Source organism: Zophobas morio, unplaced genomic scaffold (genome assembly GCF_036711695.1).
Source record: "Zophobas morio isolate AGI-343-1 ecotype UQ-CSIRO unplaced genomic scaffold, CSIRO_AGI_Zmor_V1 ptg000003l, whole genome shotgun sequence".
Lineage (NCBI taxonomy): Eukaryota > Metazoa > Arthropoda > Insecta > Coleoptera > Tenebrionidae > Zophobas > Zophobas morio.
In genome coordinates, this window is record NW_026972108.1 from 270,489 (window position 1) to 292,680 (window position 22,192).

At 30.0% G+C, this 22,192-nt stretch overlaps 1 protein-coding gene across 1 annotated transcript in view; it reads right to left on the bottom strand.

The window, feature by feature from the left end:
* Window positions 1–22,192, bottom strand: part of LOC135133257 (valine--tRNA ligase-like) — a 98,916-nt gene that overhangs the window by 73,554 nt on the left and 3,170 nt on the right. Inside the window, exons 2-5 of the mRNA XM_064061595.1 lie at window positions 18,913–19,096; window positions 18,526–18,707; window positions 11,805–12,098; window positions 11,543–11,722 (exon numbers count right to left, since the gene is read on the bottom strand). Coding sequence (XP_063917665.1) covers window positions 11,543–11,722; window positions 11,805–12,098; window positions 18,526–18,707; window positions 18,913–19,096 — 840 coding nt within the window. The remainder of the gene's footprint in view (window positions 1–11,542; window positions 11,723–11,804; window positions 12,099–18,525; window positions 18,708–18,912; window positions 19,097–22,192) is intronic.

The following is a 22,192-nucleotide window of genomic DNA, read 5'->3' on the forward strand; positions in this document are numbered from 1 at the left end:
ACTTTATGAAATTTTTGATCATTTTTCGGTCACCTTCTAAAATTATTAGCTAAAGACAATTTTTATGCTTGTAGTATTTAGACCCTAAAGTTATTTTATGCTTCATTTCTTCAAAAATTCCTACCATTTTTCCAGAATAACCAATTAAAATATGGCAAGTTTTTGGATTATTAGAAATCTTTATATTTTTCGAATTCGCACCTAGAGATCTACATCTCCGATTTTTTTTTTGACTTTTTAACAACTTTTCCAAAATCTAAATTTGTCAATATTCCACTGTGAAATTTTTTACCATTTTTCAGACACCTTCAAAAATTAGATAAAAACATTTCTCGTAGATTGAGATTCCCAGAAGTGCTTCATTTTTTCGAAAATTACTACCGTTTTTTTCAGAATCGTCAATTGAAAATTAAAATTTGCACAAGGGAAAATTTCTTTTATGAAAAACTCGTCCAAAAATTATTTAAAAATTCAGGGTTATAAATCTTGGCGTGCTGATTCCAAAAATGTAGCGTGTTTAGGGTCACGGAGCAATATTTTCGAAATATTCGGAATGAAACTGGAATTTTTTCGAAATTTTTAAAAATTGCGAAATTTCAACTGGCGATTCTGGAAAACCGATTGAAGTTAAAAATAAAATTGAAATAAATAAAATGGGTCGAAATTCGCCCACCCACTCCTTCTTAATATTGTTCAGTTGTATCTTAGCAAAGTTTTAGCCCCGCCCACCCTCCCTTCGTTTCCTTAAAGGATATGTCATTTACCAAAATCAGTCTTATCTTATCAAGTTCTAGCCCCGCCCACCCACCCCTTCTTTATTCCAGTGACTACCCTTAATATTGTTCAGTTCTATCTTAGCAAATTTTTTCGGCAATCATTTAAAATGTTGCTATCCAATTTTGATTTTTTTCCCAAAAATTTGGATGTCTAGGGTAAAAACTTCACACGGATTCATAAACCACAAGTACAGGAATATATTATTTTTTCAAATTTAGATCACTTATTCGGTAAATTTTTGTGATGACCTCTTTTTTTTTAATTTTGGTCCGGGACCATAAATATTTTTCAAATCAGTACGTCGGGATAAATATATCAGAAATTTTTGTTGATTTTTATGGCAATTTTTCAATATGTACTTTACGAAATTTTTGATGATTTTTCAGTCACCTTCTAAAATTATTAGCTAAAGACATTTTTTATACTTGTAGTATTCAGACCCTAAAGTTATTTTATGCTTCATTTCTTCAAACATTCCTACCATTTTTCCAGAATAACCAATTAAAATATGGCAAGTTTTTGGATTATTACAAATCTTTATATTTTTTGAATTAGCACCTAGAGATCTGGAACTAGATCTCAGATTTTTTTTTGATTTTTTAACGACTTTTCCAAAATCTAAATTTTTCAATATTCCACTGTGAAATTTTTTACCATTTTCCAGACACCTTCAAAAATTAGATGAAAACATTTTTCGTAGATTTAGATTCCCAGAAGTGCTTCATTTTTTCGAAAATTACTACCGTTTTTCCAGAATCGTCAATTGAAAATTAAAATTTGCACAAGGGAAAATTTCTTTTATGAAAAAGTCGTCCAAAAATTATTTAAAAATTCAGGGTTATAAATCTCGACGTGCTGATTCCAAAAATGTAGCGTGTTTAGGGTCACGGAGCAATATTTTCGAAATATTCGGAATGAAATTGGAATTTTTTGAAATTTTTAAAAATTGCGAAATTTCAACTGGCGATTATGGAAAACCGATTGCAGTTAAAAATAAAATTAAAATAAATAAAATGGGTCGAAATTCGCCCACCCACTCCTTCTTAATATTGTTCAGTTCTATCTTAGCAAAGTTTTAGCCCCGCCCACCCTCCCTTCATTTCCTTAAAGGATATGTCATTTACCAAAATGAGTCTTATCTTGTCAAGTACTAGGCCCGCCCACCCACCCCTTCTTTATTCCAGTGACTACCCTTAATATTGTTCAGTTCTACCTTAGCAAATTTTTTCGGCAATATTGTAAAATGTTGCTATCCAATTTTGATTTTTTCCCAAAAATTTGGATGACTAGGGTAAAAACTTCACACGGATTCATGAACCACAAGTACAGGAATATTTTATTTTTTAAAATTTAGATAACTTATTCAGTAAATTTTTGTGATGACCTCTTTTTTTTTAATTTTGGTCCGGGACCATAAATATTTTTCAAATCAGTACGTCGGGATAAATATCCCAGAAATTTTTGTGGATTTTTATGGCAATTTTTCAATATGTACTTTACGAAATTTTTGATCATTTTTCGGTCACGTTGTAAAATTATTAGCTAAAGACATTTTTTATGCTTGTAGTATTCAGACCCTAAAGTTATTTTATGCTTCATTTCTTCAAAAATTCCTACCATTTTTCCAGAATAACCAATTAAAATATGGCAAGTTTTTGCATTATTAGAAATCTTTATATTTTTCGAATTGGCACCCAGAGATCTAGATCTAGATCTCAGATTTCTTTTTTGATTTTTTAACAACTTTTCCAAAATCTAAATTTTTCAATATTCCACTCTGCAATTTTTTACCATTTTTGAGACACCTTCAAAAATTAGATAAAAACATTTTTCGTAGATTTAGATTCCCAGAAGTGCTTCATTTTTTCGAAAATTATACCGTTTTTCCAGAATCGTCAATTGAGAATTAAAATTTGCACAAGGGAGAATTTCTTTTATGAAAAGGTCGTCCAAAAATTATTTAAAAATTCAGGGTTATAAATCTTGACGTGCTGATTCCAAAAATGTAGCGTGTTTAGGGTCACGGAGCAATATTTTCGAAATATTCGGAATGAAATTGGAATTTTTTGAAATTTTTAAAAATTGCGAAATTTCAACTGGCGATTCTGGAAAACCGATTGGAGTTAAAAATAAAATTAAAATAAATAAAATGGGTCGAAATTCGCCCACCCACCCCTTCTTAATATTGTTCAGTTCTATCTTAGCAAATTTTGTCGGCCAAAAATATCCTAAAAACAACAAAAAAAAAACATTTATACAAGTATATATAGTGGAATGACCCACTATCTCTATTTAATTTAAACTAATAATATAGTTTCAAAGAGCACACACTTTAATAGTTCGAACAATTATCAACAATCTCGTTTATCTCTTGATAACTTTTCCGCAGGTCGCACAACACGATTTAAAAACACGAAAACAGCACTATTTTTCGCCAATAACATGCCTTTCAAATTCATAGAAGCAGAGAAATTGTACGAAATAGACCCAGAATTACGAAAGCAAGATGTCCAAATGTTGCACCAATGGTTAAACGAGCAACCATACCTTCCAAAATTGATGGGTAGGTTTTCTACAATTTTTTATTTAAATCTACGTAAATCAAACATTCTATTGCAGAAATCCAAGTGGCATTTTTTCTTCACAGCTGTTACAACGACATAGAACACGCGAAAATTACCATCGACCATTATTTTACCATACGAAATCTCTGCCCTGAAGTCTACACAGCTCTGACCCCTGACGTTTTAAAAACTACGGCGTCCGTAGGGTAAGTTACTCGAAAAAATAATTTCAAAAATCAAAAATAGAATTCAATGGACAATTTCCAGGTTTGTAAATATCCTCCCCAAAACCACCCCCGAAGGCTATGCTATTCTAATGACCAAACTTCTAGACGAAACAGTGAGTAATTTCTACAGTGTGAATCATCTCAGTCTTGTTAATATGGTCTGCACACTCTCTGTACACCAAAAGGGTTTCGCAAATGGGGCCATAGCCGTCTTTGACATGCAAGGATTTTCGTTTAGGCATTTATTTAAAACAAATATAAGTGCATTGAGACATTCGCTGCGTCACATCCAGGTATTTATTTGACGATTCCACTAACGAAACGAACTATACATTTAATAATAACTATTATTATTGATTCAAGAAAGGTGCGCCTGTCAGAATCAAAGGGATTCACGTGATGAACGCCATTCCACTCACCGACAAGATTATAGCTTTGCTGAAGCCCTTCCTAAACAGTGAACTGTATAATATGGTAACTAGAGCAACTTTTTTGGCATCTAGTGTATTTTTACCGTTTTTAGATACACTGTCACTCGTCTAATTCGGACACTTTGTATAAATATGTGCCGAAAGCGTGTCTTCCTGAAGAGTACGGTGGTGAACTGCCTTCAATTAAAATTTTAAACGGTCTGTATTTTTTATTTTTTTTTTTATATGTATATTTTTAATTAATTTATATTTTTTATTAGAGGACAGTTTACAGAATATGTTGGATAACTACGAGTTTTACGAATGGCACGATGGTCAAAAGATCGATGAATCCAAAAGGGCTGTGAAACACAAATAGTGCCACGTACCACTAAACGGTCTTCAAGACGGATGTTTTTTTAATATAGAGGTGGACTACGTTGGAGAGTCATCAAGGTTTCATTAAAACACGAAAATTCCGAAAAATTTGGTTTAAAGTTATTTAGATATAGAAGTTTGCTTTCCCCTAAAATCCAACCAAATAAATACAGTTTCTTAGGTAATTATGTATTAAAATTTGAAAAGTTTCAAAAAAGACGACAAAAAGGGTGAAAGAAAAAAGCGACACAAAAAAGGCGACAAAAAAACAAAAAATAGAGAAAAAAATACAACAAAAAAAAGTCACATCAAAAAAACAAAAAACCGAAAAGAATTGAAACAAAAATGCAGCAAAATATGGCTTCAAAGAAAACAACAAAATCAAAAAATTATGTCAAAAACAAAGATAACAAAAAAAGCACAAGAATATTAAAAAATAAAGTCAAAAACCAAGCAAAAAACGCCAAAAAAAAGACAAAAAGGTTAAAAACACGTGCAAAACTGCAACAAAAAAAGGGCTAATAAAACGACACAAAACTAAAAACCGAAGCAGCGAGAAAAACATAAAAAACACAAAAAAGGAGAAACAAAAGAGCAACAAAAAACGCAACAAAACATGCAACAAAAACAGCAAGAAGGAAAATGCAAAAAATGGGAAAAGACGATAAAAAAGGGAAAAGCCAACAAAAAACAAAAAATTAACCAAAAAATGTAACAAAAAAAAATGGTTAAACACAAGTCAAAAAAACATGACAAAAATGCAACAAAAAAGACAAATGAAAGGGAACAGAAAAACCACAAAAAAAGGCAAAAAAAAACAAAAATCCGACAAAAAATGCAACAAAATATAATTACAAAAAAGGCTAAAATCACGTCCAAAAATGCAATAAAAAAAACGACAAAAGCTGCAACAAAAAACGCGACAAAAAGTACAAAGTAAACGACAAAAACCGAGACAAAAACAGCAAAAAAAAACGAGAAAAAACTGAAAAAAAAACAAAAATCAGATAGAAAAATTCAGAAAAAAAGGTGCCAAAACAAGACAAGAAAACAAAAAAACACCGTAACAAAAAAATGGGGAAAATAAAACATAGAGAAAAAACGCGGCAAAAAATGCAACAAAAAAAGACAAAAACCGACCATAACATTGCGACAAAAAAATTAAACAAAAAAGACATCAAAAACTGCCATAAGAAACAAAAAAAAATGGGGAGAAAACGACACATCAAAATTGACAAACATACAACAAAAGTAAAAAAACAAAAAACCGAAAAAAAATGAAACGAAAAATGCAGCAAAATATGGCTACAAAAAAACGACAAAATAAAAAAACGACAAAATAAAAATATTACTTCAAAAACAAAGATAACAAAAAAAAGCAGAAGAATATTAAAAAATAAAGTAAAAAACCAAGCCGACAAAAAATGCGAAAAATGACAAAAAATGGTCAAACAAAAGTCAAAAAAGCATGACAAAAATGCAACAAAAAAAAACGTCAAAAACGACAACTGAAAGGGTAAAATAAGGCAACAAAAACTATGACAAAAAGACCACAAAAAAATTGGAAAAAAGGAAAAAACGCAAAAAAACAGATAGAAAAATTTAGAAAAAAAGGTGTCAAAACACGACAAAAAAACAAAAAAACAACAAAAAAAAAGGAAAAATTAAATAGATTGACCAAAACAAGGCAAAACACAACAAAAAAACGACAAAAACCCGACTTAAACAACAAAAAAAGACGTCAAAAAATGCAACAAAAAAGAAAAAAGGCTAAAAAAGGATAAAAACGAGAACAAAAATACCACAAAAAAAGGCAAAAAAAACAAAAAAGGCTAAAATCACGTCCAAAAATGCAATAAAAAAACGACAAAAGCTGCAACAAAAAAAGCGACAAAAAGTACAAAGAAGACGAAAAAAAACGAGACAAAAACACAACAAAAAAATCGAGAAAAAATTAACGAAAGACAAAAAGGACAAAAAATGGCTATACTAAAAGGTAACAACAAAAGGGACAAAGACGATGCGATAAAAATACAACAAAAATGCACAAAAACGATTAAAAAGCGACAGAAAAAAAAGCCAAAATAAAACTTAAAAATTGAAAAAAACATGACAACAGTGTAAGAAAAAAATTAAGAAAAAACGACAAACAACAGAATAAAAGAAGGCAACAAAAACCATGATGCAACGACCAAAAAAAAAAAAAAGAACAATGTAAGAAGAAAAAGCGATAAAAAACGAGAAATAAATGAATTAAACAAGGCAACAAAAACGATGACAAAATGAGAAAACAAAAGCTAAACAAATTGCAAAAGGCGAGAAAAAAATGACAAAAATCGACTAAAAACTACTTAAAAAAGGACTACAAAAAAATACAATGGCAAAAAGGACAAAAAGGAAAAAACGACAAAATATTATAAAAGTGGTAAAAAATACAACAAAAACCGTGACAAGATCTCAAACAAATCACGAAAGAACAGACAAAAATGCAAAAAATGAACAAAAACAACAAACAAAGGGGTAAAAAGGACGACAAAAACTGCACTAGAAAAAACGACAAAAAAAGATCACAAAAAAATGCCATGAAAACTGATAAAAAAAAAACAACAAAAAAGAGACGCAAAAAATACGAGAAAAAACGACAAAAAAAATAAAAATGTAGACAAATACAACAAAAAAGGTGGCAAGGACAGGTTTAACAAATAACAAAAACAATCCAAAAAAGGACAAATAAAAAAGAAAAAAAGGGAACAAAAAAGACCACAGAAATGGCAAAAAAAATAAAAAAAAACGTCAAAATAAAGGCGACAAGAAACGCCGAAAAAAAGAACAGAAAAACTAAAAACACGTTAAAAAAAGGAATAAAAAAAAACACAAAATTTGTAACAAAAAACACAAAAAACGCTTCAAAAAAGTACTAAGGAAACGATTAATAAGCGACAAAAAAAGAAAAGAACCACAAAAACATAAAAATGGGCAAAAACACGGCAACAATATAAGAAGAAAAAAATTACAAAAAAACGATGAATAAAACAAGGAAACAAAAAGCATGATGCAACGACCAAAAAGAAAACAACAAGAACATTTAAAAACAACAAAAAACCACCAGAAAAATTCGTAAAAAAAGGCGGGAAACATGACAAGAGCAAAAGCACTGAAAAGGGGCAAAAACTGCAATCAAAAAAGGACAAAAAGGGAAAAAACGACAAAAACAAAAATGGACAGAAAACAAGACAGCAATGTAAGAAGAAAAAGTGACAAAAAACGAGAAATAAAAGAATTAAACAAAGGCTAAAGAAATTGGAAAACGCGACAAAAAAATTACAAAAATCGACAAAAAAATTGCTAAAAAATGGACCAAAAAAAATATAATTGCCAAAAAGGACAAAAAGGGAAAAAACGACAAAAGAACATAAAAGTGGATAAAAATACAACAAACCACGAAGGAACAGACAAAAATGCCAAGAAGGGACAAAAACAACAAACAAAGGGTTAAAAAAGACGACAAAAACTGCAATAGAAAAATACAATAAACGGAGTTAAAAATTTAACAAAAAAAAGGCGAAAAAACTCGACTAAAAAAACACAAAATGACCAAAAAATACGACAAAAATTTCAATAAAAAAAAGGCTGCAAAAAAAAACGACAAAAAAAGATCACAAAAAATGCCAGGAAAACTGATAAATGAAACAAAAAAAAGGAGACGCAAAAAATACGAGAAAAAACGACAAAAAAAGACAAAAATGTAGACAAGTATAACAAAAAAGGTGGCAAGGACAGGTTAAACAAATCACAAAAACAACGCAAAAAAAAGACAAACAAAAGGGTAAAGAAAATGGAACAAAAAAGACCACAAAAATGGCAAAAAAATCGAAAACAACAAAAAATCGGCAAAAAGCTGGGACAAAAATGCAAAAAAAAAAACAAAAAATAACGTCTAAAACAAAGGCGACAAGAAACGCCGAAAAAAAGAACAAAACAATTACAAACACGTTAAAATAGGAATAAAAAAACTACAAAATTTGTAAGAAAAAATACAAAAAACGCTTCAAAAAGTCCTAAGAAAACGATTAAAAAAAACACAAAAAACATAAAAATGAACAAAAACACGACAATAATGTAAGAATTTTTTTTTTAAGAAGAAAAAAATGACAAAAAAACGACGAATAAATCAAGGCGACAAAAAGCATGATAAACGACCAAAAAAAAACAAAAAAATAAGGACGACAAGAAGCGAAGAAAACAACGCCACAAAAATCCGTTAAAAAAAGGCGTAAAAGTGACAAGAGCAAAAAGGTAACAAAAAACATGACAAAACAACGACAAGAAACAACACAAAATCGAAAATAGCGAAAAATATCAACAAAAAAAAGTGACAAAAAACATGGAAGAAATGGAAAAAACGACAAAGAAAACACTTGAAAAATTCAGAAAAAGGAAGAAAACACGATAAGAAAACAAAAACATAACGAAAAATGCAACAAAAAAAAGGGAAAAAAAGATGCATTTTTTCGATTTTTAATCTTTTTATTTTTCAATTTTTCGATTTTTAATTTTTGAATTTTTCCATCCTTGAATTTTTCGATTTTCAATTTTTCGTTTCGGTTTTTCATTTTCTTTATTTTTAAAATTTTTCGGTTTTTCAAAGCTTTTATTTCATACTTTATCAATTTTTTTCAATTTTTTATTTTTCAATTATTTTACAACTTTGCAATTTTTTCATTTTTTTATTTGAAAAGTTGAAAAATCTAAAAATCAAAAAATTGAAAAATAAAAAATCGAAAAACCAAAAAATCTGGAAAAACTGAAAAAAAGTCGAAAAATTACAAATCGAAGAACTGAAGAAACAAAAAATTAAAACATTGAAAAACTGAAATCGGGAAATTTAAAATTCGAAAAACGAATTAATCGAGAAATTGGAAAACCCAAAAATCTAAAAATTCAAAACTTGAACAATTAAATATTGAGGAATTGAAAAATTGCAACTCAAAAAACTGAAAATCGAATAAATAAAAAAATATAAAAAAACAATAACTCAAAAATGGAAAAATTATATAATCGTAAAATAGAACCAGTGAACGAGTTACAAATTTAAAATGAAAACCAGAAAATTTCAAATCAAAAATTGAAGAAACGAAAAATTGAAAAATCGAGCAACTGAAAAATCTAAAATTGAAAAAAAGAAAAATTATAAAATCAGCACATAGAAAAACCGAAAAAGTGATAAAATACCGGAAATAAAAAAGCGAAACGAAAAATAGCACCTCGAAAAATTGAAGAAACTAAATAAATTTTTATTATTAAAAAAAAAATGACAAAAACAAGGCAAAACATGCAACAAAAGGACGACAAAAACCGACTTAAACAACATAACAAATGATACAAAAAAAGGCGTCAAAAACTGCAACAAAAAAGAAAAAAGGGACAAAAAACGGAACAAACGATAGAATATATAAAAATGGACAAGGACGGGTTAAACAAATGACAAAAAAAACAAGACAAAACGCAAAAAAAGACAAAAAAAAAGCGAAACGAAAAATGGCACCCCGAAAAATTGAAGAAACCGTAAATAAATTTTTATTATTAAAAAAAATTGACAAAAAGAAGGCAAAACATGCAACAAAACGACAACAAAAACCGACTTAAACAACACAACAAATGATACAAAAAAATGCGTCAAAAACTACAACAAAAAAGAAAAAAGGAACAAAAAACGGAACAAACGACAGAATATATAAAAATGGACAAGGACGGGTTAAACAAATGACAAAAAAACAAGACAAAACGCAAAAAAAGACAAAAAAAAAGGTAAAAGAGGGAACCAAAAAAACACTAAAAAAAGCAAAAATAAACCAATTAATGGCATTTAAAAAAATTGCTATTTAAACGTAGGTATCACCATTTTTGCCTTTTTTTTTTGTCAATGAAACCCTGGTTTTCTGATTTTTTGTTAAAACTTTTTAATCCGACTTGTTCTGTTCAAGTAATCTTTAGTATAGTAGAGCCAGTTGAGATTTTTTTCTTTATTCCACAACAGTCGAATAAATTCATAATTCTGGCACACAACCAAATGAGTTCACGCTCATTGCAGACGATCTACGTTATGATATACAGTTATTTGGTCGAATGGTGTATGTTTTGTTTAATTTTTTGTGCTGCAAAACGTTGCGCAATACATTAAAAAATTACGAAAAGGACGAAAAAGGACGAAAAGGACGAATTAAATTTCTAAATAAAAATCACACCAAATTTGTATCCAGATTTGCATTTTCCAGACAATTATTTTATTATTTATTTTTAGTACAGTTCGGGGGGAATTGGGGGTGAGTAAAACTCAATAATGCTGAATAATAATAATACTAATTTATTCAATAAAACTTGAAAATACATCTTTACAAAGTATGAGTGTCTCTAAACAATTGGGTTAATTAATTAATTATAATACAATAATAACAGCATTGTGTTCCCGCTTTTGTGTTCCTTTTTTGTTGTGTTGCCGCTGACTTTGGAATTCTGACGTCGAATCGAAACCATTGAGGTGATCAGCGATTCGTAGTTGCTTGCAATATCGACGACTGCACTCAAATTTCGCTCCAATTGCGATCGTCAAAAAGATTAAAAAATAGAAAAGTTGAAATTATTGTTAATTTTTTTTTGAGATTTAAATCACACCTCCATTTTGTTGCGCGACACCATAAACATCACCATAAACCCAGCATGCTTCGACCAAGCACACAAAAAATAATTCGCGCCGCCCCACCCCACCCTCCCCAAACCCGAATGTTTCCGCCCCGACTACCCATTACCCTCACTAACTACAACAATGAAAATCCAATTTGCCCCCTCCAAATCTTATTACGGCCATCCCCTAAATCTCCCAATCCGTCCCTGTCCAGAACACAAATCCGAGTAATGGCCCTTTCGCATTAATACAGTTATTTATTCCGTTACAAACCCCAAACCACAACACGATTTATCAACAACCGCCCTCAAGATACACCACTCCGGCTTAGTGGCCACTGGAAATGATGAATTCGGGCCGTATAAAAACCGGGCATAACTCACAATACGCCGTATGTGTTCAACACTGCGTTGCACGCAATTAGATTACGTTTCGGTGGAGCGGGACAGTGGAAGTGATGTATTCGGCGGCGGAGTCGCCCAACAAGAGATAAAAAGCACATACCAGTCCCGAAATCCGGTTCAACGGAGTCGTCGCCGATAACCGGGATCGTCTCGGCCCTGAAAGGGTGCCATAAATAACGGCCGATATAGCGGGCGTAGCGGTCGTCGCGGGGGTTCACGGCCACGGCGACGTCGCCCAGCATCGTCTCGGGGCGGGTGGTGGCGACCACGATCTCCTCCTCTGTCGGAATAAAGATTAGAGAAAATGCGGAACGAAAGGGGATGAATGCGGAATGAGGGTGGTTGTGGGGTTCTGGGTGTACCTGAGTTGTGGAGTTTGTAGGCGAAGTAAGTGAGAGTTCCGAATTCTATGGGGCGGTCGTAGTTGGGGACTGGGATTGGGGTGGGGCCGTCCACCTCCACGTGGTCCACCTCGATGTCTGAGATGGCGGATTGGAGGCTGCAGGACCAGTTGACGAGATGGTCGGCACGGTAAATTAGACCAGAGTCGAATAATTCGATAAATGCTTTGGTTACTTCTCTGGATTGGGTGGGGTCCATGGTGAAGACCTTGCGATTCCAGTCTAACGAGGCGCCGAGACGGCGAAGTTGATTTTCTGGAAAAGATGTACTATTTTCATTTATTTACTCAAACAGAAACTTCTAATAAGACATATAATAGGTCTCCCGTTTCCGTCTGTCTGTTTGTCTGTCTGTCTGTCTATCAGCCGTCTGTGTCGATTTTATTAGACAGATAATATGCAAAATTACCGACCCGCCCCCCCAAAATGATGTTTTCATCTTACAATCGTCTCAAATGAATGTGAAATTTTCATCCTAGACATCGAGATTTTTAGATAAAATAACAATTTTTCCACTTCTCGATTTTCAATTTTTCGATTGCACTCAATTTTTCTTTTTACGAATTTTTAGTTTCTCCTTTTTTATTTTTCGATTTCTCAATTTTCTGATATTTCAGTACTAAACGATTAATAAATTTTTCGATTTTTCGATGTTTAAATTTTTGGTGTTTCTAAATTGTCGATTTTTCAATTTCTCAATTTCTCAATTTCTCGATTAATTAATTTTTTGATCTTCTGACTTCTCGATTTTTCGGACCTCCGATTCCTCGAGTTTTCAAAATTTCGATTTCTCAATTTTTCGATGTTTCAGTTTTGGGTTTTCTAGATTTATCGAGATTGCGATGTTCCGATTTTTCGGTTTTTTAAGTTTAAATTTTTCAATTTTTCGATTTCTCAATTTCTCGATTAATTGATTTTTGAATTTTCTAACTTTTTTATTTTTCAAAATTTATATTTCTCAACTTTTCGATTTTTCAATTTTGGGATTTCTGGATCTATCAAGATTTCGATGTTTGGATTTTTCAATTTTTAATTTTTTTGATTTTTCAATTTTTGGTCGTCTCGAGTTCTTGATCTTTTGATGTTTGAATTTTTAATTTCGACTTCTCGATTTCTCGTTTTCTCGATATTTCAATTAATCGATTTTTTAATTTCGAATTTTTGTCAGTTCCTCAATTGATTTTTTTATTTGTTAGCTTTTCAATTTCTTAAATTTTACATTTTCGGTTTTTCCATTTTTCGAATTTACAATGTTTTGGTCTCCCGATCTATTTTTTTTATGTTTTTCAATTTATGGATTTTTCGAATTTCCGATTTCTCGACGTCATAGTTTTTCGATTTTTTTAATTTTTCGAATTTTCGGTTTTATGATTTCTCAATTTTTCAAATGTTCGCTTCCACACTTTTCCGAAATCTTTATTTTCGAATTTCGATTTTTTTAAATTTTAGATAAATATCGCTTTTTCAATTCTTCCATTTTTTTTATTTTTCAAGCATTCGGATTTTTAAATTTTACACTTTTAATTTTTTTGATGTTTCGACTTCTCTATCTTTTGATTCTTCTACTTCTCGCTTTCAGGTTGTTTAGTTTTTCAGTTTTTAGATTTTTCAAATTTTTAATCTTTTTATCGAAATTTCGAAGTTTCGACTTTTCATTTATCGGTTTTTTGAAGTCTAAATTTTCCAAATCTGAATGTTTCGGTTTTTCGTCTTTTCGACAACTCGATGTTTCAATTTTTCAATTTCGATTACCCGATTTCTAGTTTCGATTTTTCTACTTTTCGATTTGCTGATTTAGAATTTTTTAATATGGATTTCGATTTTTAAAATTTTTCTAATATTCGGTTTTTCGATTTTTCAAGTTTTCTTATTTATCTTCAGTTTCGGTATTTCAATTTTCGATTTTTTTATGTTAGATATTTCGAATTCCCGAATTCTCGATGTTTCAGTTCTTCGATTTCTCAGTTTTCCTATGTTTCAATTTTCTGATTTATAAATTCTTCGATTTTTCAATTTTTAGCATTTTTAAATTTTCGATTTTTCTATTTCTCAATTATTTCAAGATTAATCGATTTTCTGATTTTCTGACTTCTCAATTTTTCAAAATTTGGATTTCTCAATTTTCGATGTTTCAGTTTTGGAATTTTTTTGGGATTCTTAGATTTGATGACTTTACAATTTTTCGAATTGTTCAATTCTTCGATTTTTTATTTTTCATTTTTTGAATTTGCAAATTTTAGATTTTTCACTTATTTTGATGTTTCGGTTCCTCCATTTTTCGATTCTTGGATTTCTCGCTTTTAGATTTTTCACTTTTTATTTATGTTTCGATTTCTCGATTTTTCGATCTTTCGACTTCTTGCTTTTAAAATTTTCGGTTCTTTAGCTTTTCGATTTTTAAAATATTTAATTTTTTCATTTTTCAATTTTCCGGTTTTAAATTTTTGGATTTTATAATTTTTCGATTTCCCGATTTATCGAAATTCCGATTTTTTTTCTGTCAGTTTTTTAAGTTTAAATTTTTCAGTTTTGAATTTCTCAATTTTTCGTTTTTTCGATTTCTCGATCTTTTGATGTTTGGATTTCTCGATGTTGCAGTTTTTCAATTTTCATTTTTCAATTTCTCGATTTTTCGATTTTTTTTTTATTTTTAAATTTTTCGAATTTTTGAATTTAGATTTTTCATTTTTTTGATGTTTCGGTTTTTCAATTTTTCAGTTTTTCAATTTATTGAGATTTCGATGTTTCGATTTTTCAAATTATTGGTTCTGTTCAATTTTGAATTTTTGATTTCTCAACGTCACGGTTTTTCGATTTTTTTAATTCTTCGACTTTATGGTTTAACAATTTTTCGTTTTTCAAGTTTTCGATACTTTAGTTTTTCGATATTTTAAAGTTTAGATCTATCGATTTTTCAGTTCTTCGATTTTTTTTTATTTTACAATTTTTTGAATTTATAAACTTTTCATCTTTCACTTTTTTGATGTTTTGATTCTTCGGGTTCTCGCTTTTAGAATTTTCGGTTTTTAATCTTTCGATTTTTTTAAATTTTGCAATTTTTCGGTTTTAAACTTTTCAGTTCCATAATTTTTCAATTCCTCGATTTATCAAAATTTCGATTTTTCACTTTTCGATTTTTCTATTATCAGTTTTTTTAGTTTAAATTTTTCAATTTTCAATTTCTCAATCTTTGGTTTTTTCGACTTACTCGACTTCTTAATTTTTTGATCTTTTTATGTTTCTATTTATCGATGTTTCAGTTTCGATTTCTCGATTTTTCACTTCTTCGATTTTTTCTAATTTTCAATTTTTCGAATTTTTTAATTTAGATTTTTCACTTTTTTGATGTTTCGGTTTCTCGATTTTTGGGTTTTTCTTACTTGCCGCTTTTAGATTTTTCGATTTGTCAATTTATCGATTTTTCAGTTTTTCGATTTTTCAATTTATCGAGATTCCAATGTTTCGATTTTTCGGTTTTCGAATTATTGGTCCTTTTTAATCTAAATTTTTCATTTTTGAATTTTTCGATTTCTCAACATTTTGATGTTTTGATTTCTCGGTTTTTCGATTTTTCGAGTTTCCGTTTTTCCAATTTTTTGGTTTTTCAATTTTTCAATATTTCAGTTTTGAGATTTTTCATTCTCTCGATTTTTCAGTTTTTCGCTTTTTCAATTTTTAGATTTTTTAATTTCTCCACTTTTTGGTTTTAGGATTTCTCTTTTTTTCAAATTTTCGATTCTTCATTTTTTCGATTATTATTTAGATCTATCGATTTTTCAGTTCTTCGATTTGTTTTTATTTTACAATTTTTTTAATTTTTAAATTTTTCATTTTTCACTTTTTTGATGTTTCGATTCTTCAACTTCTCGCTATTAGAATTTTCGGTTTTGTAATTTTTCGATTTTATGATTTTTCGATTTCTCAATTTACCGAAATTTCGATTTTTCTATTTATCGATTTTCAATTTTGAGTTTCTCAATTTTTCGGTTTTTCGACTTTTTAATTTTTTAATCTCGCCTTCTCAATTTTTTGATGTTTCGGTTTCTCGATCTTTGCTTTTTTTTACTTTTACATTTTTCAAATTTTCGATTCCTCCTCGTTTCGGTTTTTGATTTTTAAAAGTTTTCGACTTTTCGGTTTTTTCGATTTCTCAGTTTTCCTATGTTTCAGTTTTATGATTTCTAAATTTTTCGTTTTTCCGATTTCTCAATTATTTTGCGATTAATCGAGTTTTTGATTGTCTAACTTCTGGATTGTTCGGCTCTACGATTTCTCAATTTTTCGATTGTTCAATTTTTCAATTTCTCAAGTTTTCGAAGTTTCAGTTTTGGGATTGTTTTTAGATTTATAGAATTTTCGATGTTACGATTTTTCAATTTTTCGATTTATCGATTTTTTAAGTTTAAATTTTTCAATTTTGATATTTTCAATTTTTCGATTTCTCAATTTCTCGATTAATCCATTTCTTGATTTCCTGATTTTTTGATTTTTCGATCATTTGATGTTTTGATCTCTCAATTTTTCAATTTCTCAAGTTTGCGATGTTTCAGCTTTGGAATTTTTTTTGGATTTCTAGAATTATCGAGATTTCGATTTTTCTATTTTTTGATTTATCGGTTTTTCAAATTTTCAATTTCTCCTTCTTTTCATTCTTCGGTTTCCTAATTTTCCGATGTTTCAGTTTTATGATTTTTAAATTTTTCGATTTTTTAATTTTTGGCTTTTCTAAATTTTCGATTTTTTGATGTCTAAATTTCTTGATTAATTGATTTTTTGATTTTCTAACTTCTCGATTTTTCGGCTCCCCGATTCCTCGCTTCAAAATTTCGATTTTTCAATTTTTCAATTTCTCAAGTTTTCGATGTTTCAGTTTTGGGATTTTTTTTGAATTCCTAGAATTATCGAAATTTCAATGTTTCAGTTTCTCAATTTTTCGATACCGGATTTTTTACTTTAAATTTTTCAGTTTTGAATTTTTCAATTTTTTAATATTTTAGTTTTTCAATTTCCATTTCTCGATTTCTCGAGTTCTTTTTTCAGTTCTTCGTTTTTTTATTTTCCAGTCTTTTGAATTTTTAAATTTTAGATTTTTCGCTTTAAAAATTTTCAGTTTTTTATTTTTCGATTTCGCACTTATTCGGTTTTAAATTTTTGGATTTTATAATCTTCCGATTTGTCGATTTACCGAAATTTCGATTTTACATTTTTCGATTTTTCTATTTATCATTTTTTTTTTAATTTAAATTTTTCAATTTTTCGTTTTTTCGACTTTTCGATTTCTCAATCTTTTGATGTTACGTTTTCTCGAAGTTTCAATTTTTAAATTTCGATTTCTCGATTTTTTGATTTTTCAGTGCTTCGATTTTTTCTATTTTTGAATTTTTCAATTTTTTGAATTTCCATATTTTTTCTCAACGTCCCGATTTTTCGATTTTTAGACTTTTTAGTTTTACGATTTATCTATTTTTCAAGTTTTTGTTTTCTCAGTTTTTCGATATTTTAAACTTTAGATCAGTCGATTTTTGAATTATTCGGTTTTTGTATTTTTCAATTTTTAAAATTTTTAAATTTTAGGTTTCTCACTTTTTTGATGTTTCGATTCTTCTTTCGACATTACTATTTATCAGTTTTTTAAGTGTAAATTTTTCAATTTTGAATTTCTCAATTTTGAGTTTTTTCGACTTCTGGACTTCATAATTTCTGGATATTGACTTTTCAATATTTTAATGTTTTGATTTCTCAATGTTTCATTTTTTCAATTTCGACTACTCGATTTTGCGCTTTTTCGATTTTTCGACTTTTCGATTTTTCAATTTTTCGATATTGCAATGTTATAGCAAATAGTGTACCAAAAAAGTTATGTCTAGTGTTTTTTTTACTATTTTTAACAGTATAGCTCCTATTAGTTCCCACTCCCACTCTAAAGAAGAAGATATAATTAACTCCGCCCACCCACCCCGCCCCCATTTCAGTGATTTATCTGGTCTGAACGAAAGGTTTTCAAAGTGAACAGAAGTAAAATCAGTCGTTAGAATGAGAAGAGATGGGGTCGCCGGGGCTAATACATGCTAAGATAAGACTCAGTTTGGCAAATAATATACCTTATAAGAGAATAGAGGGCGGGTGGGCGGGGCTAGTATTTGATAAGATAAGACTGATTTTGGCAAATGACGTACCTACCCTCTATGAGAATTAAAGTGTTTAATGTGAAAAACACGAGAAAACTGACAACTTGCAAATTTTTGGCTTAAGAATGGTGGAGGCGCAGAAAAATGCTTTTTAGATACCACTTTGGACATATTGAGAGCTCGTGCCGTGAGCTAGACGTTGCAGTGGCCAACCTAACCCCTCCACCTCCACCACTTGTTCCTCACGTGGCTTTCCCAACTCCCAAATTCTAATCCCATCGCTTACACCATTTTTGCCTCGTGTTTCCGCCGCCGATCCGCTCTCATCACGGCGACCCAAATTTAATAACCGCCTTATCCTCACAATTCTATTACCTAAATTGAGCAAGGAAATGCAAATCCTTTCATTCCGCCCCCGATTTTCTTCCCTCATTTCCGATTATCAGCCGCCGCGAGCCCGCCCTTTACGCCCTTAATAAATAAAGCCGACGTCAAGGTACCCAGCGGCCGCGTCTAACGAAATTACGGAATTCTCTAATTATCCCAACACAAACCTATCACTCGGCCCTTCTCGTCCTTCCACTTCCAGACCCTCTCCTCGAACGCTTCCCGTCCGACGTCGTGCCTGCTCTGCCGCTTTTCCTTCCAGAGCTGCTTCTCCACGACCACTTGGGTGGCAATTCCGGCGTGATCGATCCCAGGGACCCAAACACATTCGACACCCTCCATCCGTTTCCTGGACAAACATTTAATTAATTTCCATTAAAAAGGCGAGACGGTCATCAATCAAGCATGGGTTTTGGGAAACGAGGGACGGGATGACGATTTATCAGGGAGAGAAAGGTTGGCAAAAAATGTGGGGCTATTTTTACAAACGGACTTTATTGACAAGGCGAAATTTGTCAGTGACCGGATGCACAGAATAACACGGTGATTATTACCATCGGACTATCACATCCTGGATGGTAGTCGTCAGAGCGTGCCCCAGATGCAAGGTCCCAGTGATGTTCGGGGGCGGCAAAATCAGACTAAACACCTCCTTCGATTTAATTTCCGGTGCAAAATAATTGTAGCAATCAACCTCTTCATTGTCTACCACGTGGGGAACATATGCATCCCCCAACCCTAAAACAGAGAACATGGAGAAGCGTCATAGTTTAAATTAAATGACAGTTGAGGACTCCTCGACTTATGTTGGCAACAGTGTTTGTTTCTAACTAGGAATAAAATTAACTAGAAAAAATGTCATAATATTTTTAACGACGCGTTTTACTACAAATTGACACTAGATTTACCAGAATATTACAAGCTGCTTACTGTTTCCTTCACTTTAATTCAGGTCACACGAATTACAGTTCGTCGTCTGAGAACTTGTTTGATCTACAGACCAGAGCGCACGCAGGCCAATGTCGACTCTAAGCGTTTCGTGATCTCATACACATCCTAACCGGTTTCGACCAAAATTTCTTGCTGTTTCAACTTTCGAATTCTCAGTTTTTCGAAATTTTAGTTTGGGGACTTTTCAGTTTACTCCTATTTATTACTCAATTTTTGGATTTTACAATTTCTCAATTTTTCAATTTCTCGGTTTTCAGTTTTTCTCTTCAATTTTACGATTTTTTAAACATTTCGATTTTTTAATTTTTGACTTTTATAAACTCTTTATTTGTCGATTTTTCAATTAATTGATTTTTCAGGTTTTTTTGGTTGTGCAATTTTTCAATTTTTTTAGGTTTCGATTTTTCAATTCCATTTTTTTGATTTTTCGATTTCTCAATTTTTTAATTTCTCAGATTTTGGACATTCCAGTTTTGGGATTTTTCAGTTTACTTATTATTCATTTTTTTGATCTTACGATTTTGCAGGTTTTTGATTTCTCAATTTTTCGATTCTTTGGATTCTCAGTTTTGGGATTTTTCAGTTTTTCGGTTCGTCAGTTTTTCTTTTGTTTTTCAGTTTTTCGATATTTCAATATTTCGATTCTTCGACTTTTCGATTTTTGACTCCTGGATTTTTCGATGTTTCGATTTTTTTTCTTTTTCGATTTTTCAATTTTTCGATTTTACAATTTCTCATTTTTTCAATTTCTCGGTTTTCCGTTTTTTTCTTCAATTTTACGATTTTTAAATATTTCGATTTTTCAATTTTTGACTTTTGTACTCTTTATTTGTTGATTTTTCAATTAATTAATTTTTCCGATTTTTTGGTTTTTCAATTTTTCTATTTTTTCAGGTTTCGATTTTTCAACTTCACTTTTTTGATTTTTCGATTTCTCAATTTTTCATTTTTTTAATTTCTCAGTTTTTGGACATTTCAGTTTTGGGATTTTTCAGTTTACTTGTTATTCAATTTTTCGATCTTACGATTTTGCAAGTTTTTGATTTTTCAATTTATCGATTTTTTTTAAGGTTTCGATTTTTCGATTCTTTAGATTCTCATTTTTGGGATTTTTCAGTTTTTCGATTCGTCAGTTTTTCTTTCATTTTTCAGTTTTTCGATATTTCAATATTTCGATTCTTCGACTTTTCGATTTTTGACTCCTGGATTTTTCGATGTTTCGATTTTTTTTCTTTTTCGATTTTTCAATTTTTCGATTTTACAATTTCTCATTTTTTCAATTTCTCGGTTTTCCGTTTTTTTCTTCAATTTTACGATTTTTAAATATTTCGATTTTTCAATTTTTGACTTTTGTACTCTTTATTTGTTGATTTTTCAATTAATTAATTTTTCCGATTTTTTGGTTTTTCAATTTTTCTATTTTTTCAGGTTTCGATTTTTCAACTTCACTTTTTTGATTTTTCGATTTCTCAATTTTTCATTTTTTTAATTTCTCAGTTTTTGGACATTTCAGTTTTGGGATTTTTCAGTTTACTTGTTATTCAATTTTTCGATCTTACGATTTTGCAAGTTTTTGATTTTTCAATTTATCGATTTTTTTTAAGGTTTCGATTTTTCGATTCTTTAGATTCTCATTTTTGGGATTTTTCAGTTTTTCGATTCGTCAGTTTTTCTTTCATTTTTCAGTTTTTCGATATTTCAATATTTCGATTCTTCGACTTTTCGATTTTTGACTCCTGGATTTTTCGATGTGTCGATTTTTCAATTTTTCGATTTTACAATTTCTCAATTTTTCAATTTCTCGGTTTTCAGTTTTTCTCTTCAATTTTATGATTTTTAAATATTTCGATTTTTCAATTTTTGACTTTTATACTCTTTATTTGTCCATTTTTCAATGAATTAATTTTTCAGGTTTTTTGTTTTTTCAATTTTTCTATTTTTTTCAGCTCTCGATTTTTCAACTTCACTCTTTTAATTTTTTGATTTCTCAATTTTTCAATTTTTTAATTTCTCAGTTTTTGGACATTTCAGTTTTGGGATTTTTCAGTTTATTTGTTATTCAATTTTTCGATCTTACGATTTTGCAGGTTTTTGATTTTTCAATTTTTCGATTTTTTTTTTGGTTTCGATTTTTCGACTTCACTTTTTCGATTCTTTAGATTCTCAGTTTTGGGATTTTTCAGTTTTTCGATTCATCAGTTTTTCTTTCAATTTTCAGTTTTTCCATATTTCAGTTTTGGGATTTTTCAATATTTTTGTTCTTCGACTTTTCCAATTTTGACTTCTGGATTTTTCGATGTGTCAACTTTTTACTTTTTCGATTTTTAAATTTTAGATTTCTCAATTTTAGGTTCTGAGTATTTTAATTTTTCAATATTTAAAATTTTAGATTTTTCGATTTCTCGATTTTTCATTTCATCTCTTCCATATTTCAATTTTTCAAAAGTTTCGATTTCTTAATCTTTCGATTTTTCGACTTCCCGGTTTTAGATTTTCTGTTTTTCAATTGTCGTTTTTTCACATTTTCGATTTTTCAATTTTTCTAATTTGACATTTATAAACTGTCAATTTTTCGATTTTTCAATTAATCCATGTTTTGATTTTCCTATTTCTTGACTTTCGAGGGTTTCGATATTCCTGTTCCTCAATTCTTTAATTTCGATTTTTCATGTTTTTGATTTTTTATATTTTAATTTTTTTAAGGTTTCAATTTTTCGACTTCACTTTTTGGATTTTTCTATTGCTCAATTTTTTTTTCATTTTTCAGTTTTTCGATATTTCAGATTTGGGATTTTTCAATATTTTGATTCAACTTTTCGATTTTTGGCTTCTGGAGTTTTCGATGTGTCGATTTTTTTTACCTTTTCGATTTTTCAATTTTTC